Source organism: Lepus europaeus, chromosome 21 (assembly GCF_033115175.1).
Source record: "Lepus europaeus isolate LE1 chromosome 21, mLepTim1.pri, whole genome shotgun sequence".
Taxonomy (NCBI): domain Eukaryota; kingdom Metazoa; phylum Chordata; class Mammalia; order Lagomorpha; family Leporidae; genus Lepus; species Lepus europaeus.
The window spans coordinates 13664054-13683506 of record NC_084847.1 but is presented as its reverse complement, the minus strand read 5'-3'; the positions used below and the strand labels follow the sequence as shown (position 1 = coordinate 13683506).

General features: G+C 50.3%; 1 protein-coding gene across 1 annotated transcript; it reads left to right on the top strand.

Annotated features, from left to right (window-relative positions):
• Positions 1-17586: 17586 nt before the first annotated feature.
• LOC133750617 (large ribosomal subunit protein eL24-like) lies at positions 17587-18128 on the top strand. Its single transcript, XM_062180212.1, has one exon. It carries the CDS (start codon positions 17608-17610, stop codon positions 18079-18081), a length of 474 nt encoding a protein of 157 aa, XP_062036196.1. The 5' UTR covers positions 17587-17607; the 3' UTR covers positions 18082-18128.
• Positions 18129-19453: the final 1325 nt, after the last annotated feature.

The following is a 19453-nucleotide window of genomic DNA, read 5'->3' as shown; positions in this document are numbered from 1 at the left end:
ATGACAGTGCATCCCGTTGTGCACACTGCCGCAGCAGGAAACGGGATAAGAAAGCTCTCTGTGTTCTTATAGGGAAAGAGCTCCGGGCGGCGCCGCGGCTCGCTAGGTTAATCCTCCACCTGTGGCACCGGCACCCTGGGTTCTAGTCCCGGCCGGGGTGCCGGATTCTGTCCTGGTTGCCCCTCTTCCAGGCCAGCTCTCTGCTATGGCCCGGGAGTGCAGTGGAGGATGGCCCAAGTGCTTGGGCCCTGCACCCGCATGGGAGACCAGGAGAAGCACTTGGCTCCTGGCTTCGGATAAGCGAGATGTGCTGCCAGCCGCAGTGGCCATTGGAGGGTGAACCAACAGCAAAGGAAGACCTTTCTCTCTGTCTCTCTCTCACTGTCCACTCTGCCTGTCAAAAAAAAAAAAAAAAAGAGCTCCAAGATGTGTATTCAAGAGGAGAGAGACGGTAATAGCAGAAAAGTGGGTTTCTTTCACGACTGCATTTAGAAAGGATGTGTACAAACATGTGTGTATAAATACATTTTGCTGATTATGCATAGACTAGTTCTAGAAGAATACCTAAGAAACTGGTTCATCTGTTGCCTCAGGGTAGGGCAGGAAGGTGGTAAATGGAAAGAGAAAAACCTGTTTCTCTCTTTGTTTTGAAGTTTGGACCATGTCAAAGCATTAACCTGCTTGAAAACATCAGCAGAGGATGCTTCCTACTTCGGAATTTTCTATACTCTGTCCCACTGCCAGAGGTGCTCTGCCATGCGCGCTCTCTCTCTCTCTCTCTGTCTCCCTCTCTCTCAGTTCTCCTGGAAATAGCAATGTTTATCTTTCAGATCCTGGCTCCATTGTCACTTCCTCCAGGAAGGCTTCCCTGATCATCCCACATCGCCTGTGGAAAGCAAGCTCTCTCTAGTATGGCCCCTCATAGTGCTTGGTGGGATTTATCACAACTAAAACCAATTAGCAGTTGGAACAACTGCTGCTCACTGACAGTACCCCAGGGACTAGTTCACCAGGGAGTCCCCAGCACGGAGCCCAGGTCTCCAGGACTTTCTTCCTTAGGGGCAGGGAGGGCTGTGAAGAGAGGAAGGATTAAAAGAGCGACAACAGTTACTGTGCTCCCCACACCCCAAAGCGCCAGCAGCCTTGGGTAGCCTGTCCAAAGTCGCCACGCAGAACCAGGATTCAGACCCAGCTGTCTGGTTCTTCCGCCCCTGCTCTTGGCTCCCGGAGGAAAAGGAGGAGGAGAATGGAGGAAAGAAGGAAGAAGCTTCCCCAGCGTGGCACACGGCGTCCTTCACCACCCCTTCCGGTGTGGCATCTCAGGAAGCCAGCCAACTTGAGTCTTTGGGAAGTTACGAGAGCGCCACTAATGCGGATTCTGTAATCCAGTGGCCCGCAGCGAAGTTCAAGTCCGTAACACACAGTGGTCCCATAAGAGTCTAACGGAGCTGGAAAATGACTGGTGCCTAGTGATGTCACAGGCGCCATGACGTCACAGCACAACACGCACTCCCGTGTTTGGGGTGATGCTGGTGCAAACCCAGCACGCCTCCAGCTATCTAGAAGTACAGCGCATACAATTATGTACAGCACACAGCCCCGGTGATGCCAGCCAGCAACCGTGCTACTAGTTCAAGTGTTAACTGTACAATTTTATTCCAGAGTCGCCTTAAAACAACATGGCGTTTTATGCCAACAGCAGCCTCGTTCATCCCCACTGGCCGATGCCTGCGAGGTCTGTGTGGGTGCTCTACGGTGTTCGCACGACAGGGCTGCCTCCCTCTCAGTTCTCAGGACACATCCCCCCGACTGGATCCACGGCACCCTTGCAAGCTGACGACACTGGACCTGAACTAACAGCCAGTAGGCTTGAGGTGGGACAGCTGTCTTGGCGAGAGGAGCAGGTAACCGGCGTTGTAGACAAACACACTGTCTGCTGTGGGCTAATCGGCATCATTGAATTAATGATGACAGAGTAATTACAGCGACAGGCAACAGCAGCAGGGAGGCTCAGGGTTCTAATTGAGGATAATTTGAGCCCACAGCAAGATCGGAAGCTTTGACTAGAGGACGGCGAAAACTTTCTGAAACTAGAGCCTTCTTCTTTCTGTTATTTTAAGTCAGCAGTAGCCACCACGGCATGTCTGAGCTGTCCACAAGTCAGCACAAGTCCTCTTGAGGACGGGGAAATAATAAGAGAAACCGAGAGGAATGGATATGAGGGAAGCAGAGAAATTTCTACCTCCACCTTTTCTTCTCAATTCGGCTTTGACCTACACCCTGGACTCGCACTGAGCCCTGGAAAGCCTGGGGAAACGGACACTCCATTCCTGGGACACAACAGCAGCACTAGCAGCTGTAAGTCATGGAGCCCTCCCCTCCGGCCAGCCCCTGGGGAATGCTGTCTTCCTATTTCTTACCCCCATTTTGTGGGCAGGACCACTGAGGCTGAGTAATGAGTGACTGGCCCAGGACCACCCAGCCAGAAGATTGCACAATGGGGACCCCAGCTAGAGCTGATGAAGCAAAGCCTTAAAGGAGTATCGATAAAGAAGTCACTTTGGAGGGAGGAGGTGTATTTAGGGGACACATAAGCAGGTGTAACTTGTTGATGAGTATGTGTTCCATCTAACTAGATAAGGCTCTACTGAACACTGTTTCACCCAGCACAGTGCAAGGCCCCTATCAGACTTTTTCCAGAGATGGCCAAGCCAATATCTCCCATATCACGTGTTCTGGTATCATGACCTCGCTGTCTGTCACAATGAGGGATGGAGTCTATGCTCCTGCATCCCCGAACTTCAGCAAGCAACTGCTTCAATCAATGACGCCACAGCCAAAGAGACTGTATTTGGCTTCCGGAACCAGAACATAAAAGTCATACACACATCCCCCTTGCTACCTTGGGATGCTCAGCTTTGAACCCCAGCCTCCATATTGTAAGGAAGCCCAACTAGCCCACATGGAGAGTTTTAGCTGACACTGTGAAATACAGCATGTGATAAGAGATACCCCAGCTGACTTTCTCTCCCAGTGCCAGCTCTCCCTGTCTAGGGGTTTTCTCTTCTGAATCACCAGGTAGCGTAAAGCAGAAGCAAGCCATCCCCTCTGGTCTGAATTCTTGACCCATGGGATCCATGAACTTCCTAAAATTGTGGCTGAGACAGATGTTATGGCTTAGTAGGTCAGATCACCACTTAAAGTGCCTGGTGTCACACCCTGCCTTGCTTCTGGCTTCCTGGCTTCCTGGCCATGCACCTGGGAAAGCAGCAGACAATGGTCCGATTACTCGGGCCCATGTCACCCATACAGAAGACCTGGAAGCAGTGCCTGGCTTCTGACTTCTGGCTTCGACTGGGCCAGGGAGCTTCTCAGTCCCTCTGGGGCTCAGATGACCCATCTGTAAAATGGGAATAAAACACTCCCTTTGCAACGCTGCTGTCAGGATTAATGACTGTCTGGGTCGAAACTCTGTAACAGAAACTCACTCAAGCAGCATAAGCCAAAGTAAGCATTTTATAAAAGGAAGCAGGGACATCTTACAAAAGCCAAGAACAAGGCACTAAGAACAGCTTGGTCACAGAAAAAACCTGAACCAGAAATTTAAAAGCAATCAAAAACCAAGGCTGATTCCATAGCCTTGACAGCTCATGACAAGAGCCTCGGGTGATCACTGACATCATAAATAAGAGTGTCAGTTGTTAAATCAACAACAGGAGTCACTGTGCACCTGCTCCCCATGTAGGATCTCTGTCCTTAATGTGTTGTACTATGAGAATTAACAGTAAAACTACTAGTCGAGGGTGGGACGGAAGTTACAGGGGAGAAAAAGCCATTGTAATCCATAAACAGTACTTTGGAAATTTATATTTACTAAATAAAAATTTAAAAAATAAAATAAAATAAAAAACCACTAGTCGAACAGCACTCTATATCTTGTGTGGCTGTGTGGGTGCAGTCTGTTGAAATCTTTACTTAGTATATATTAAGTTGATCATCAGTATATAAAGATAATTGAAAATGAATCTTGATGAAGAATGAGATGGGAGAGGGAGTGGGAAATGGGATGGCTGCGGGTGGAAGGGAGGTTATGGGGGAAAAAGCCACAACAATGCAAAAGTTGTACTTTGTAAATTTATATTTATTAAATAAAAAAAGAATAAAAATTGAAAGAAAAAAATAAAAATAAATAAATAAATAAACCAAGGCTGATATTCTCTCAGGCACACATGTATGGTGAGTCGGGGAATTTCCTTTACATTACTGAGTCATGGAAAAAATCAAGATTTTGCATCATCTTTTTAAAGTTAATCTATTAGAGTCACTTAGTAATCTGCAAAATAACAATTTTGCAAATGAGAATTAATTCGAATACCAAATAAGACAAGGCTCAATAGCTTAGCTTGCTGGAGTGGGAAAGCAGTTAGTGATCACCAGCTTGGGGCACAAAAGCAACCTCCTGTGACAAAGGCATCCCATGACCTTGGGAGGATGAGTGGGCACTTCTACAAAAGACACTCAAACAAATACAGTTCCTTAAAATACTTTTTAATCTGGAAGTCATAATAAGTCAACATCCTATAGTCTCTTTTAAAAAAAGGTTTTAATAGTAAAAGGAAGTACTTTCCTGTTATACAAACAAAATTAAAACTGGACTCTATGAAGACAAAATGTAAAGACTTTCATTCATTTTTATAAAGATTAATTTATTTATTTGAAATTCAGAGTTACAGAGAGAGAGAAACAGAGAGCTCCATCTTCCATCTGCTAGTTCAGTGGGCTGGGCCAGACTGAAGCCAGGAGCCAGGTGCTTCGTCTGCGTCTCCCACATGGGTGCAGGGTCCCAAGCACTTGGGCCATCTTCTGCTGCTTCTCTCAGGCTGGAGTGGAAGGGGAGCAGCCAGGACATGAACCAGCACCCATATGGGATGCCAGCACTGCAGGTGTTTGCTTTACCTCCTGCGCCACAGTGCTGGGCCCGAGACGTTCACTCTTCATGGCAGCAGCCCTAACACGCAGCGACCTGCTTCTCTAAGCTGAAGATGCACAGCTCTAGATGCACACTTGAGCCCTGAGGACTTCCTTGAACATCCTGGCACTGTGGCGCAGCAGGTTAAGCCCCTGCTTGCAGCACTAACATGCCACGTCAGGGTGCCGGTTCGAGTCCCAGCTGCTCTGCTTCCAACCCAGCTCCCGGCTAATGCACCTTGGAAATCCTCTTCCCTCCCCTCCCTTCCCCTCCCCTCTCTCTCTCTGTCACTCTGCCTTTCAAATAAACAATGAATTTTTCTTAAAAATCCTGTTGCCCAGTCCCCTCCCAGAAAGTCTGACTTGCTCGGTCTGAATAGAGACTGGTGTGTCAGGGGACAGCCAGGGGACAGATGGCTGGATCAGAGTGGGTGACACTACAGGACAGGAAATGAGGTCACTAAGAGAAGGGGCCAGGTCATGTGGTCCTTGCACGCTACTGAGGGCACTTCAGAGCTTAGCCGTAAAGAAACAGGAAACCGTGGCGGCGGGCCACTTGGCTGCAGGTAACATAAACTCAATGCAACTGAGCACAAGCAAGACTGGGAAATTATAGACTCTTCCAAGTCTACGGATGGAGCTAATCGAAGGCTTAAAATTTCTCTCTCTCTCTCTTCCTCCCTCTCTCCCTCTCACTTTCTCTCAAATAAATATTTTAAATAACAATAATGAGGGAAGTTAGATTCCAGGGCCAGTGAGAAAAATCAGTCAGTAATCTCCACTACTCCTGTCCTGTAACAATGATAAATAAATGATGGGCTATAAAATCAAGAGCTCTGTGTGTATGCATTTAGATAATGGCACATTCTCCGTACTGAACTTCTGATCCAAGTTGAAGGACCAAGTTATCAGCCCCTGGCATCGTTTTCCCCTCACTAAAACCCGAGCAGCCGTAGAGACCCGAACCAGCGCTTGACCACGCAAGGTTCCTCTTACAGAAGTAGGTGGTCCTGGGAGACCCGGAAGAAGCTCCTGGCTCCTGGCTTCGGATCGGCACAGCTCCGGCCATTGTGGCCAATTGGGGAGTGAACCAATGGATGGAAGACCTCTCTCTCTCTCTCTCTCTCTCTGTGTCTGCCTCTCCTCTCTCTGTGTAACTCTGACTTTCAAATAAATAAATAAATCTTTAAAAAAAAAAAAGAAGTAGGTGGTCATGATTTTCTTTCCAACCTTTGGGGGGAATCATCTGTTCAGCTCAAAGTTTCAAAAACAACATGCATGGCTTTGAACAATGGGTTAAAAGAGTTGTCCATATTTGAACTCAACAAAGGGACAAGTGATAGAAAAACATTCAAACAAAAAATTCCTCCCAGCAATATCCTTGGGAGAAGTCAGCGCTGCGACTTAACCCGTCACCCAGAGCCCTGCCGAGTGATACTTGACAGTCGTATACGTGTCTCACACAGCAGCTCACGCTGCTCCCCTCCTCCGTGCGCCTCCACTTCCTTCTGCTAGAGAGGAGGTAATGAAGTACTCATCCCTGGACCACTTCATCTGACTCTGAAGTCGGATGTGAGACTGCCGTAACCACAGCACCAGTTAATCACACTATCATTTATTCATTCAATAAGCACCTAGGTACAACACAGCAAAATGAAGCCCAACATTGCATCAATCTCTGGTTCTAGAAACTTGGTGCAGAAGTCAGAATTCCCGTGTGTAGGAGCAGCAGCCAAGCTGGAAACGGAAGCTAAGACTCCTTTCTAGAAGTGTCTATGGGAGGAGCAGCTGCTGGACTCCGGAGGGGGCTACACTCATCTCTGTGCTGCCGTTATCACCACTGGGCAAATGAGAAATCTGAGTCTGGCACTGTGGCGCAGCGGGTTAAAGCCCTGGCCTGAGGCACCGGCCTCCCATATGGGCACTGGTTCTAGTCCCAGCTGCTCAACTTCTGATCCATCTCTCTGCAATGGCCTGGGTTAACAGGAGAAGATGGCCCAAGTCCTTGGGCCCCTGCACCCACATGGGAGGCCCGGAAGAAGCTCCTGGCTCCTGGCTCCTGGCTTCGGATCGGCACAGCTCTGGCCATTGCAGCCAACTGGGGAGTGAACCATCAGATGGAAGACCTCTCTCTGTTTCTACCTCTCTCTCTGTAACTCTTTCAAATAAATAAAATAAATCTAAAAAAAATCAAAAGACACAGATACAGAAAACCAGACCCCTCAAAAGCACCACACTGTGCTGCGATAGAGACTTTGGCCTTCAAGTTCAACATGCTACATCCAGGGCATAGATCCATGCTTGGCACTCACTGGATCTTAGGTCATGTTCCCTAAAGGCAAAGCCTGAAACAGGATTTATTTTATTTATTTTTATTTCATTTTATTTTATTTGGAATGCAGAGTGGCAGAGAAAGAGGGAAAGACAGAGAGAATCTTCCACTCAATAATTCATTCCCCCAAAATGACCGCAATTGCCAGGGTTGATCCAGGCTGAATCCAGGAGCCAGGAACTCCACGCAGGTGTCCCAGCAGGTGGCAGGGACCCCAGAATTTGGGCCGTCACATGCTCCCTCCCACAGACAGGAAGCTGGATCAGAAGTAGAGGCAGGACTGGATTCCAGCCATCTGATATGGGACGCCGGCATCCCAAGCAGTGGACTGACGCGCTGTGCCACAGCACCCACCCCAGATAGGGACGCTTATGCCCCAGGATATGGAGGGAAGGCTCTCATGAGAAAGGCGAGTCAAACAGGGGCGCAGGAGAGGTCAGGCAGAGGTGGATTCGGCCGAAGCCTGGCTTCAGATGATCTCACCGAAGGCTGCAGCGCGACTGGTGCCCCAGGGCGGTCCAGCCTGCAGAAAAAGGCCAGCCTTTCAAAGGGCGGCTGGTTGGCAGAGGGGATGCAAAACACAGCACCCGGGGAAGAGGGAACAGCCAACAGTCGCAACAGCAGGGAGAGGGCTGCCTTGACTCCTGCTGTGATCTTGATATGCCCCCCAAAGTGTGCACTGGAAACAACCCCTGATGCCAGTGTCGGCAGGAGGAGCCCAGGTGCCACGGGCGCCACCCTCCTGAAGGCCCTAATGCGGGTTATGAAAGGGCTGAGACGACGGGCTCATCTCTTGCTCTCCTGCTCTCTCTTTTCCCTTCCACCTCCTGCCATGGATGACGAAGCAAGAAGGCTCTCGCCAGAGGCCGGCTCCTCCATCCTGGACTTCCTGATCTCCAGAACTGTGAGCCGAATAAACGCTTCGTGGTAGCCATGATTCCGCCTGGATAGTCTGTTACAGCCGCACAGAGTGGGCTGAGACGACACCTCGATGGGACCAGGGAGAAACGCCAGGTCCCCAGGGTGAACGACACAGAACGAGGATACAGCTCCCTCCCCTCCACGGGCAGGACAGGGCTTTGCATCCCACAGGCAGTGTGCGGATTCAGAACCCCTCCCCGGCACGCGAGTCAAAAGCCCGGCAAAAGTCAGGGCAAACCACGTCTAATCACCGCTCTGGAGCAGGAAGCACATGGCGGGTGAGTGTTCAAGCTACAAATTAATACTTTCACCTGTCATCCAAGGCCCCTACAAATTAGCAGTTGCATTGGGCTTCTGTCTGACATCGGGACAAAGCCAATTCATGCCAAGGCACCGGAGCCACAGCGTAAAACGTCCACCAGAAGTTTATCTCCTAGGCAGGTGCTGGCTTCCCAAACTCTCATGCCACCCCTGGGCTGAGAACACAGCTGAGGGCCCTTCCCCCTTTCACACCAGTCAGCAGGAAAGCATCCTTACCGGTAGGAGGAACCTAGCTGAGGTTTTCCACCCTTTTTATTTTAATGACACCCATTCTCCAGGGGGCTCTCAAATGCCCCTCCTCCTCTCCTTCCCCCAAACAAAAGTGGCCGTGAGCGGGAAGGTAGACTTGGAAGGGGAGGGGTTGCAATGCAGGCTTTTACAAGAGTGCCATCCTTTCTCCCCACGCAGCCTCAGGGCTTCTGCAAAGCTGCTGCTGTTGCGGCTTCAAACTCTGCAATCCTGGGATATGCGCCATCCTTAACAAGGTCCAGGGGCCCTCCCCCTACCATCCTCCAGCCAAGCTGACTTGCTCTCAGTTGCTCAAACAAGCTGCTCTCCACTCAACCACAGGACCTTGGCATATGCTGGTGCCTCTGCAGGAAGGCCCTCACCTCCAGCTGCTCCTTCAGATCAGAGGGTAACTGCCATGCCTCTAGCTCCCCTGTGTGACGCAGACTTCCCCTGAGTCGTCACAGCGCCCGTCACAGCCCACCTCTGCACCTGTTCTCCCAGCACTCTGCACTTTGCTGCTAAAGTTTTATCTGAGTGTTCTCCGGGGCACATGTGCCAGAAGGAAGCTCTCATTTTGGTGACTGTCAAACATCTGTATCTGTATTTCAACTAAGTCCTGCTACAGGCCGGCGCCGCGGTTCAATAGGCTAATCCTTCACCTGCGGCGCCGGCACACCGGGTTCTAGTCCCGGTCGGGGCGCCGCCGGATTCTGTCCCGGTTGCCCCTCTTCCAGGCCAGCTCTCTGCTATGGCCCGGGAGGGCAGTGGAGGATGGCCCAAGTGCTTGGGCCCTGAACCCGCATGGGAGACCAGGAGAAGCACCTGGCTCCTGGCTTCGGATCAGCACAGTGCACCGGCCACAGCACGCCAGCCGCAGCAGCCATTGGGGGGTGAACCAACGGCAAAGGAAGACCTTTCTCTCTGTCTCTCTCTCACTGTCCACTCTGCCTGTCAAAAAAAAAAAAAAAAAAAAAAAAAATTCCTGCTACAGAGATAGAAAGAATCCACTCTACCTTTTTCTGGACAGAAAGCATTATTCCCCTGAGGTCATATGTTTGGTTTGTTGGTTTATTTTTTGAGGCAGAGTTGGCAGTTTTCTCCTGAAGTATTCAGCCCCCCTGCCCACAGCCTGTCTTCCCTTCACCAGCTGCAGGGGTTACCGTCTTCCCTTTTTTTTTTTTTTTTTTTTGACAGGCAGAGTGGATAGAGAGAGACAGAGAGAAAGATCTTCTTTTTCCGTTGGTTCACCCTCCAATGGCCGCCGCGTTCAGTGCGCCGATCCAAAGGTAGGAGCCAGGTGCTTCTCCTGGTCTCCCGTGGGGTGCAGGGCCCAAGCACTTGGGCCATCCTCCACTGCACTCCTATACCATATCAGAGAGCTGGCCTGGAAGAGGGGCAACCGGGACAGAATCCGGCGCCCTGACCGGGACTAGAACCCGGTGTGCCGACGCTGCAAGGCGGAGGATTAGCCAATTGAGCCGCGGCGCTGGCCCCCGTCTTCCTTATTTATTGCTGGGTAGGGAAGAGCACCCTGGAACCAAGAGAAGAACCATGTGGAAACCTCCTAAGAACCCATGGATCCTCCTGGTGTCGTCACCAACAGCTTCTGAGAATGCCCTCCGTAAACTCCTGAAACTGTCACATCTTCCACCCACCCCTCCCCTGACAGTGCCTTAAAGCGTAACTTTAACATCATATAAAACAGCATGGCCCACATAACAACAACAACCAGCCTTTCTTCTGCACTTGCTGTGCTGTGGCAAACCGCTCCGAGTTCCCTGTCCGAGCGTGCCACACATCCTGGATCCTCCGGCTCCAGCCGGCAGCTTCCCAGGACAGCATCTCTCACCTGCTCCGGGACACAGAATCCTGCCCAGGCCACACAGCTGGTGAGTGGTGCCTCCTGCTCCTGCACCCGGCCTGGTTGAACTTGAAAGTTCATGGCCTCTCCACCCCATCACCGCACCCTGCTGAGACCAGCCCAGGACTGGGGCAAGCTGTCATCTTCCTGCCAGGGCCCCTGATCTGGAAGGTCCCCCAACCTCACAACAAACAGTCTTACCAGGCAGTGCGACTGCCTTCAGGAGCCAAGACATCCACACTAAGCAAGTGCGAAATGTGAAGAGTCTAGTAGAACTCCCACACCCTTGTGTGTAACCAGATGTACACAAAACCAGCACCCCAAACACCAAAACACTTGGTTTGTCCACTGCCCGGAATCCGTTCCAGCTTCTCCCTTTCATAAAAGTACCCATTTTCTTTTTTGTAGTTTCTGAAATCCATACCCAGTAAAACTTTTTTAAAATGTTTGAGAGGCAGAGTTACAAAGAGAGAGAGAGAGAGAGAGAGAGAGAGAGAGAGAGAGAAAGAGAAAGATTTTCCATTCATTGTTTCACTCCTCAAATGGTCGCCACAGCCAGGACTGGGCCAGGCTGAAGCCAGGAGGCAGGAGCTTCTTCTGGGTCTCCCACCCCAAGTACTTGAGCAGTCCTCCACTGCTTTCCCAGGCCATTAGCAGGGAGCTGGATCAGAAGTGGAGCAGCCGAGACATGAACCAGAGCCCATATGGGATGCCATCATCACAGGCAGTGGCTTAACCCATTGTGCCACAGCGCCGGCCCCATCCAGTAAAACTAACTGCGAGGTATATCGTTCCCTGGGTATGCACCACCAGAGTGAGATGCAGTGGTCCCCTCCCTCTAAGCCCTCCCACCATGCTGCCCCGTCCAATCCTCACTCCCCTTCCTCCCTGTCGAAGCCCAATGTTTGGAACTGGAAATCAAGAAAAGTGAGGGACCTGTGCTCCGTTCCGGAACCTGTATCTCAATCCTAAAGGGTGGCTGGGCTTTTCAGCACCCCTCACGAGACACATGGTGAGTCCTACCACCCAGAGCCCAGACATGCCCGGGTGTTTCCTGCTGCCACCTGGAAGCTGTCTTCTCACTGCCGAGTGACGGCACAGGCTAGCGGGTAAGTGCCTTTAAACACGGAGGACCCAGAGCAACTGATTTCACATCCTGGGTCTGCCGCTGCACCTGCAGCTGTGGGCAACTCGTGCAACTTCACCGGGGCAGTTTCCTCTGAGCTAAACTGCAGACCATGCGGGAGCAGCAGCGTTAGGACACCACTTTGAATGCCCATACCCCATATATCAGAGTGCCTGGATTTGAGTCCCAACTCTCTTCCCCTTCCAGCTGCCTGCTAACGCACATCGTGGTAGGCAGCAGGTGCAGGCACAAGGAACTGGACCCTTGCCACCTATAGGGAGACTCATACTGAGTCCTGCGCTCCTGGCTTTGGCCTGACCCAGCTCTAGCTGTTGCAGGCATTTGGCGAGGGAACCAACAGATGGAAGATCGATCTCTCTCAATCTCTCTCTCTCTCTGCCTTTCAAATACATTTTTAAATGTTCTTTTTTAAAAAGAAGAAAAATGCCTAATGCATAGAATTGTTTGAAAATAGAATATCTGAATACATTTGAGGGGATTAGACATCGCCTGGCACACATGCAGGCACTTCAAAAAGTTCACGGGAAAATGTAATTAAAAGATAAGTTTACTTTATTACAACAAATTTGAAATCCAAGCAGAGTTTCTTCAACATGCCCATTTTTCATGAACTTTCTGAGACTCTCTCACATGTATGGATTTCAAAAAAAAAAAAATTGGCACCAAAATACACTTATCTTTTAATTACATTTTCTCATGAACTTTTTGAAGAGCCTGTATAGTAAACCTTCCATAAAACATAGATTAATGCTACTATGGTTTTCCTCGTCTCTTTCAGTTAATTTCCTTTGGGTTTAAGTCTGCCAGAGCAGGTGTCTGCTGTTGGTAACTAAAAACCTCCCAGTCGGCCGGCCCGCCCTGTCCTGTGGGCAGAGGAAGTACATTCAGCCAGCAGGAAGGAGGTTCCCCACGGGGGACCCACAGACTGTTTAAATTGATTTCTTTGTGAGACAGGAAGAGAGAGCTTCCATTCTCTGGTTTATGCCCCCAAATGCCCACAATGGTCCCAGGTCACAGCAAAGCCAGGACTCCCTCCCGGTCTCCCACATGGGTGGCAGGAACCCAGCCCCGTGAGCCTTCACCACTGTCCCCCAGAGTGCACAGCGGCAGGGAGCTGGAAATGGGATCAGAGAACTTAAACCCAGGGACTCCACTTCCGGGGAGTGGGGTGCACCCAAGTGGCATCTTAACCCCTCTCTGCCAAACACCTGCTCCCCGGCAGCAAGTTGAAGGGAGCACCAGTGAGCACTCTGCAGGAAAGGACACACACCGGCTCCCCGGGGGAAAGGAGACACCTCTCCTGGTTCCTGGGCTTAGGGCAAGCGTTAAGTCAATGGCAGTGGAGCTGCCTGGGCAGCTGGAACACGGCGCTGTGTCCACCTCCAGCCCTGCAGATCCTGTTTCCTGGTCAGGAAGGATGTCCAAGGCATGGCGATTTTTTGGATGCTCCTGGGGTTGTATCTCACTGTGGTTTTAATTGGCATTGCTCAGATGATTAGAGGAGCATTTTCTCATTTATCTATCGGCCACTTGCATGCCTTCTTTTGAGAAATGTCTTGTCAAGATTTTTGCTCATTTGTTAACAGATTATTTGCTTTCCGGTTATTGAGTAGTTTAGATATTGGTCCCTTAGCCAATGCACAACTTGCAAATATGTTCTCCCACTGGGTGGTCTTGTCTTCACCCTATCGTTCTCATGCCTTGTAGAATCTTCTTAGCTTGCTGCAATCCCATTTAGAGGTGAGGGCTATGCTGATTACCCTGAACTGACCATTCCGTAAGGAATTCATGTATCAAAACATTACACTGTGTCCCATAAATAGACAATTATTATTTGTTAATTAAAAGGAAAAACAGATGTTTAAAAGCTCCCCAGGTGACTCAAAGACACTGCCAAGGTGGAGACCCTCCAAGTCAGAGGTCTGAGCCGAAACGCCATCCCTCCTGCCTAACCTTGCTGTTAGCATAGGGCCCTGGGACTTTGGTGTACAAAGGAATCCTCTTGTTACAGTGCAGATTCTGGTTCAATCTGGTTCAATCTGGTCTAGGTGGGGCCTGAACCTGAGCATTTCTCACAGCTCCCAGGTGCTGCTAATGCTCCCGACCCAAGGTCCCCACTTGGGGTAGCAAGAAGCCAGCAGGAAGTGGTAGCTTGAGAGCCCTCCGCCCAAAACCTTGGAGCCCAAGCCCCCCACCAACTACCCTCACAAGACAGTGACCAGCTCTGGGCTCATTTGCTCAGAACACCTGGGCCTTCCCACAACTACAGGTCACATCTCTGTCCATATGGCATCCCCAGGGCCACCCAGGATGCTCCCTGGGCCCAGTCAAGTCAGCCTGAGGCTCCCATTCCCCACTTCTTGTCCCAGTGCACACAGCTCCTCTAGCTGCACACATCCCCCCCCAACTGTGCCATGCACCTGAGGCAATCATCACTTGTCATAAATAAGGATGCCAGCTGCACGGGGCATTCCGCTTGCGGGTCTTAAAGTGCCTTGTAATCATTTCTCTCCGAGAAGAATCCAGTGCCACGGTGCCTCTGTGCAGCCAATGACAGCGCAGTCCCGGCGCCAGGTTTTGATATGACAATCTGTCACTGTCAGGCTCGGGGATGCGGGATGCGGGGCTCCCGCTACGGGCGGTGTTGGGGAGAGGCAGGCAGGGAGGGAGGGGCCTCTCTCGAAGTGCAGCCGCCAAACCTCCCAGGAGCTTGTCTCGGCAGACGCCTTGGCAAATGTCAGCAGACACAGTGCACCTTGTGCTCCACACAGACCTGCAGGCCCCACCCCGTCCCAGCTGTGCTCACTCATTGTTTCCTTAACTGTCTCTCCAGAGCCATTCGGGGAGAATGCTGATGGCTCCTTGGGCTGAGTTAAAGGTAGAGCCGAGGAGAAGGGGCATTTGGTGCAGCAGGTGAGATGCTCCTTGGGAAGCCTTCATCCTAGACGAGAGAGCCTGGGTTGGAGTCCTGTCTTGGTTTTGATTCCGGCTCATCGCTAATGTGCACCTTAGGAGGCAACAGGTGATGGTTCAAATACCTGGGCCCTAAAACCCACGTAGAAGACCAGGACCGAGTTCTAGGCTCTCAGCCTCAGCCCCGGCTATTGGGGACATTTGGGGAGTAGACCAGCAGAGAGAAGATCTCTCTCTCTCTCCCTCTCTCTCCCTTTCTTCCCCTTACAAATAACAATAAATAATAAAATATTAAATGAGAATCTAAAAAACCAAGTGTCTCGTGTCTACAGATTCAGAGCGAACTCTGGAGAGACCCCATGCTCGCATGCAAGCCCCACCAGCGACCTGTGTGGAGTTGGGTGGGCTATTTCACCTCTGTGTGTCTCAGATTCCGCACCTGTAAACAGGAACCGCAGTGCCTCATGGTGGTAGGAACCATAATGGCCCACCAGACGCCTATGTCCTGGGGGCCTGTGCTGTGGCGTAGCGGGTAAAGCTGCGGCTTGCAACACCGGCATCCCATGTGGGCACTGGTTCCAGTCCAGCTCCCTGACAACAGCCTGGGGAAGCAGAAGATGACTCAAGTACTTGGACCCCTGCCAACCCATGTGGGAGACGCAGATGGAGCTCCCGGTCCCCTGGCTTTGGCCTGGCCCAGTGTTGGCCATGTGGCCATCTGGGGAGCGAACCAGTGGATGGAAGATATCTCTCTCTCTCTTTTCTTCTCTCTCTGTAACTCAGACTTTCAAAATAAATAAATCTTTTAAAACATTAAAAGAAAATATAGATGCCTATGTTCTCATTCCTAGAATCTATTCATACATAAAGTCTTACAGCAAAGGAAAACCAAGGGAACAGATGGACTCAGGTTGCTAGGTAACTGGCCTAAAAACAAGGAACTTGTTTCGGATGATGCAGGTGCTCTGGTCTGGATCTGACTGGAGAGCGTCCACAATGGTCCACATGCAGGAGACTCAGTCCTCCACGTGGCCATGCTGGGAGGTGGCTGAATTCACAGGACCCCGCCATGGAGGCCAACACCCTGGGAAAGGAGTCATGTAGTTCTGTCAGGAGCGGGCTGTTCTATGAGGGGTCAGCCCAGCCCTTGCACCTCTCCACTTGCTGTCTCACGATGCTGCCTCTCCCTCGCCCACAGGCTCCCACCTCGCTACCCTCTACCTGTCACCACGGTGCCAGGAGGTCCTCACTGGAGCCGTACCGCTGCTGGTGCTTTGAAACCCCAGACCTGTGAACTACACAAACCTCTCTTTACAGAGTGGCTAGCCTCGAGTATGCTTTATAACACAGAAACCCCCAGGGTAGGGCCTTCAGTACAGAAGGGGAAGGAGAAAGGGTCAAGGAGGTCTGAGTCGGCTGTGGTTCTGCCTTCGGAGATGACGAAGGAGGAAGACGCCACAGGCCGAGCAAGGCCGGCCGCCTTTTGGATGTGGAAGAGGTGGGTTCTCCTACCTGGTGGCAGTAGGCAGCAGGCAGCCCAGACAGCGCCTTGCTATGAGCCAGGTGAGGTGCACTTTGGACTTCTGACTTCCAGAATTGTAAGATAAGAAATCCACACTGTTTTAGGCCACCAGGCTTTTGGCAGCCGGCTCCAGCAGCAACAGGAAACTAGTCCACTGTTTCACAGGGCTTTTGTGAGGATTAATAAACGAGCTCATCAAGGAAAGTCCAGAGAACACTGCCTAGCACCTAGTGCTCTACATGATCAACCTTACAGAAATGGCAAATCCAAGTTAGAGACTCAAGCACTTCCCAAATGAGCCAGCGCCATTCAGACGGGAGCCTGGCTCTGCTTTGCAATCCCTAAGGAATTCACGGGTATCCACATTAATCCCACGGGAGCTAGCAGCACAGAACGAGAGGCAATCGGATGCCACTGCCTGTTAGACTTAAGCCTGATGGAACTTCTACACCCAACTCTATAGAAACGCCGAAGACAGGGCCCCGCACCCGCGTGGGAGACCCAGAAGAAGCTCCTGGCTCCTGGCTTTGGGTTGACTCAGCTCCAACTGTTGCAGCCATTTGGGGAGTGAACCAGCAGATGGAAGACCTTTCTCTGTCTCTTCCTCTACCTCTCAAATAAACAAAATCTTGAAGAAGAAAGAAGAAGAAGGGAAGAAAAGAAAGAAAGAGGCCGGCACCATGGCTCACTTGGTTAATCCTCTGCCTGTGGCGCCGGCATCCCATGTGGGCATCAGTTCTAGTCCCAGTTGCTCCTTTTCCAGTCCAGCTCTCTGCTGTGGCCCGGGAAGGCAGTGGATGGCCCAGGTGCTTGGACCCCTGCACCCGCATGGGAGACCAGGAGGAAGCACCTGGCTCCTGGCTTCAGATCAGTGCAGCTCTAGCTGTTGCAGCCATTTGGGAGTGAACAACAGAAGGAAGACCTTTCTCTCTGTCTCTCTCACTGTCTGTAACTCTACCTGTCAAATATGTATATATATATATATATATATGTATATATATGTATATATACATATATATATATATATAAAGAAAGAAAGAAAGAGAAAAAGAAAGAGAAAGAGAAAGAGAAATGCAGAAGATAGAGGAACACACTGGATGACCCCCCAGAGAAGCAACCAGCAGTGTCTAGGCTGCGGCACACTCCACAGCGGTGCTTCTCACACACAAAACACCCGAGAACGTTGTTAGAATCCAAACTCTACCCTGAGTGTGGGCTGGGGGCTGAGACTCTGCATTTCAGGTGATGCTGATGAGTGTGATACACAGACCACATTGTGAGTGCCAACACTCGATTCTCCAACAGTCAATGGACTGAAGGCAAAACCGATGGACTAAAAGATACAAAAGACAGCCCTTCGCCATCTTTCTTCTTCCCGGGGAGCCGCCGCCATGAATGTTGAACTGTGCAGTTTCAGCGGGTACAAGATCTATCCCGGGCACGGGAGGCGCTATGCCAGGACCGACGGGAAGGTTTTCCAATTTCTTAACGCAAAATGCGAGTCTGCGTTTCTTTCCAAGAGAAATCCTCAGCAGATAAACTGGACTGTCCTCTACAGAAGAAAACATAAAAAGGGGCAGTCGGAAGAAATTCAAAAGAAAAGAACCCGTCGTGCAGTCAAATTCCAGAGAGCCATCACTGGTGCATCTCTTGCTAATATAATGGCCAAGAGAAATCAGAAACCTGAAGTTAGAAAGGCTCAACGAGAACAAGCTATCAGGGCTGCCAAGGAAGCCAAAAAGGCTAAGCAGGCTTCTAAAAAGACAGCAATGGCTGCTGCTAAGGCTCCTACAAAGGCAGCACCTAAGCAAAAGATTGTAAAACCTGTGAAGGTTTCTGCTCCCCGAGTTGGTGGAAAACGCTAAGTTGGCGCATCAGATTTTTAAATAAAAATTGGAGTATATAAAAAAAAGCTACAAAAGACAATCACAACATGTAAGACTTGAGTTGCAGCCTGAGTCAAAGAAACTGTCCAAAAAATAAGAATAGGAAACAGTAAGAAATCTGAGCAGTGAGGGGACATTTGATGTTCCAAGGAATTACTGTTAATATTCTAGGTGTCCTGATGATATTGTGCCTTTGTTTTAAGAGTCTTTATCTTAGAAAATAACACACACACACACACACACACAATGGGATATTATTCAGTCATAAAAAAATGGAACCCTGACATTTGCAGCAAAATGGATGGCACTGGAGCTTATCAGGAGTAAAATATCACACATTCTGCTCACATATGGAAACTTCTTAAAAACGTGATCTGCACCTAACATAGTGGTGACCAGAGGCTGAGAAGAGTGGGGGAGAGGAGAGGGAAGGGGGTGGGTAATGGTCACCAAAACACAGTCAGATAGAAGGAGTAAGTCCTTGTGTTCCACAACACAGTGAGGGGAATGTAGTTCACAGAATGCATTGTGAAGGGATGAAGAACTGGAGGAGAGGGGCTGTGGGCCTCCAAACATAAGGAAAAGACAAGGAGACAGAAATACAGAATGACCTGACTTGATCAGCTTCATTGGTGAACTATTATGCCAACCCCATAAACATTCACAAGTAGGACACGCTCATGAAAAAAAAAAATTAAAGATTTATTCATTTATTTGAAAGGCAGAGTTAGAGAGAGAGAAACAGAGGCAGAGACAGAGAGAGATCCTCCACCTGGTGATTCACTCCCCAAATGGCCGCAAAAGCCAGGGCTGTGCTAGGCTGAAGCCAGGAGCCAGGAACTTCATCTCCAACTCCCACCTGGTGCAGGGGCCCAAGCACTTGGGCCATCCTTCACGGTTTTCCCGGGCATAGCAGCAGGGAGCTGGATCAGAAGTGCAGCAACAGGACTCGAACCAGCGCCCCTATGGGATGTTGGCACTGCAGGCAGCGACTTAACCTGCTACACCACAGCAGCAGCTCCAAAAAAAAAAAAAAAAAATTAAAAGAAAAAAAACATGAGTTGAGCATAAACTCACAAGGAAGAGTCTTAATCTTTTAGAGAAACATAATATTGATAGGTGACATTTAGTGAACAGGAGTGTGGGGGAGCGGTCGAGCTATAAGCGTCAGCCGATCCTTCTCGGCGGTGGGTGGCAGGTGCCTGAGACGCCGCTGTACTGCCCACGCTGGTTCACACGTGCTTGGAAGCCCCCATCACAGCATTACTTTTGAGGTTTATTTTAAAATCTTTCCTGTTAGCTAACCTTTCTCTTGAACCACACTCCACGCATTCTAGAAAAGACTGCTGGG

Coding starts and splice junctions, on each gene's coding strand:
- LOC133750617 (XM_062180212.1), top strand. CDS start 17,608: ATGAATGTTGAACTGTGCAGTTTCAGCGGGTACAAGATCTATCCCGGG.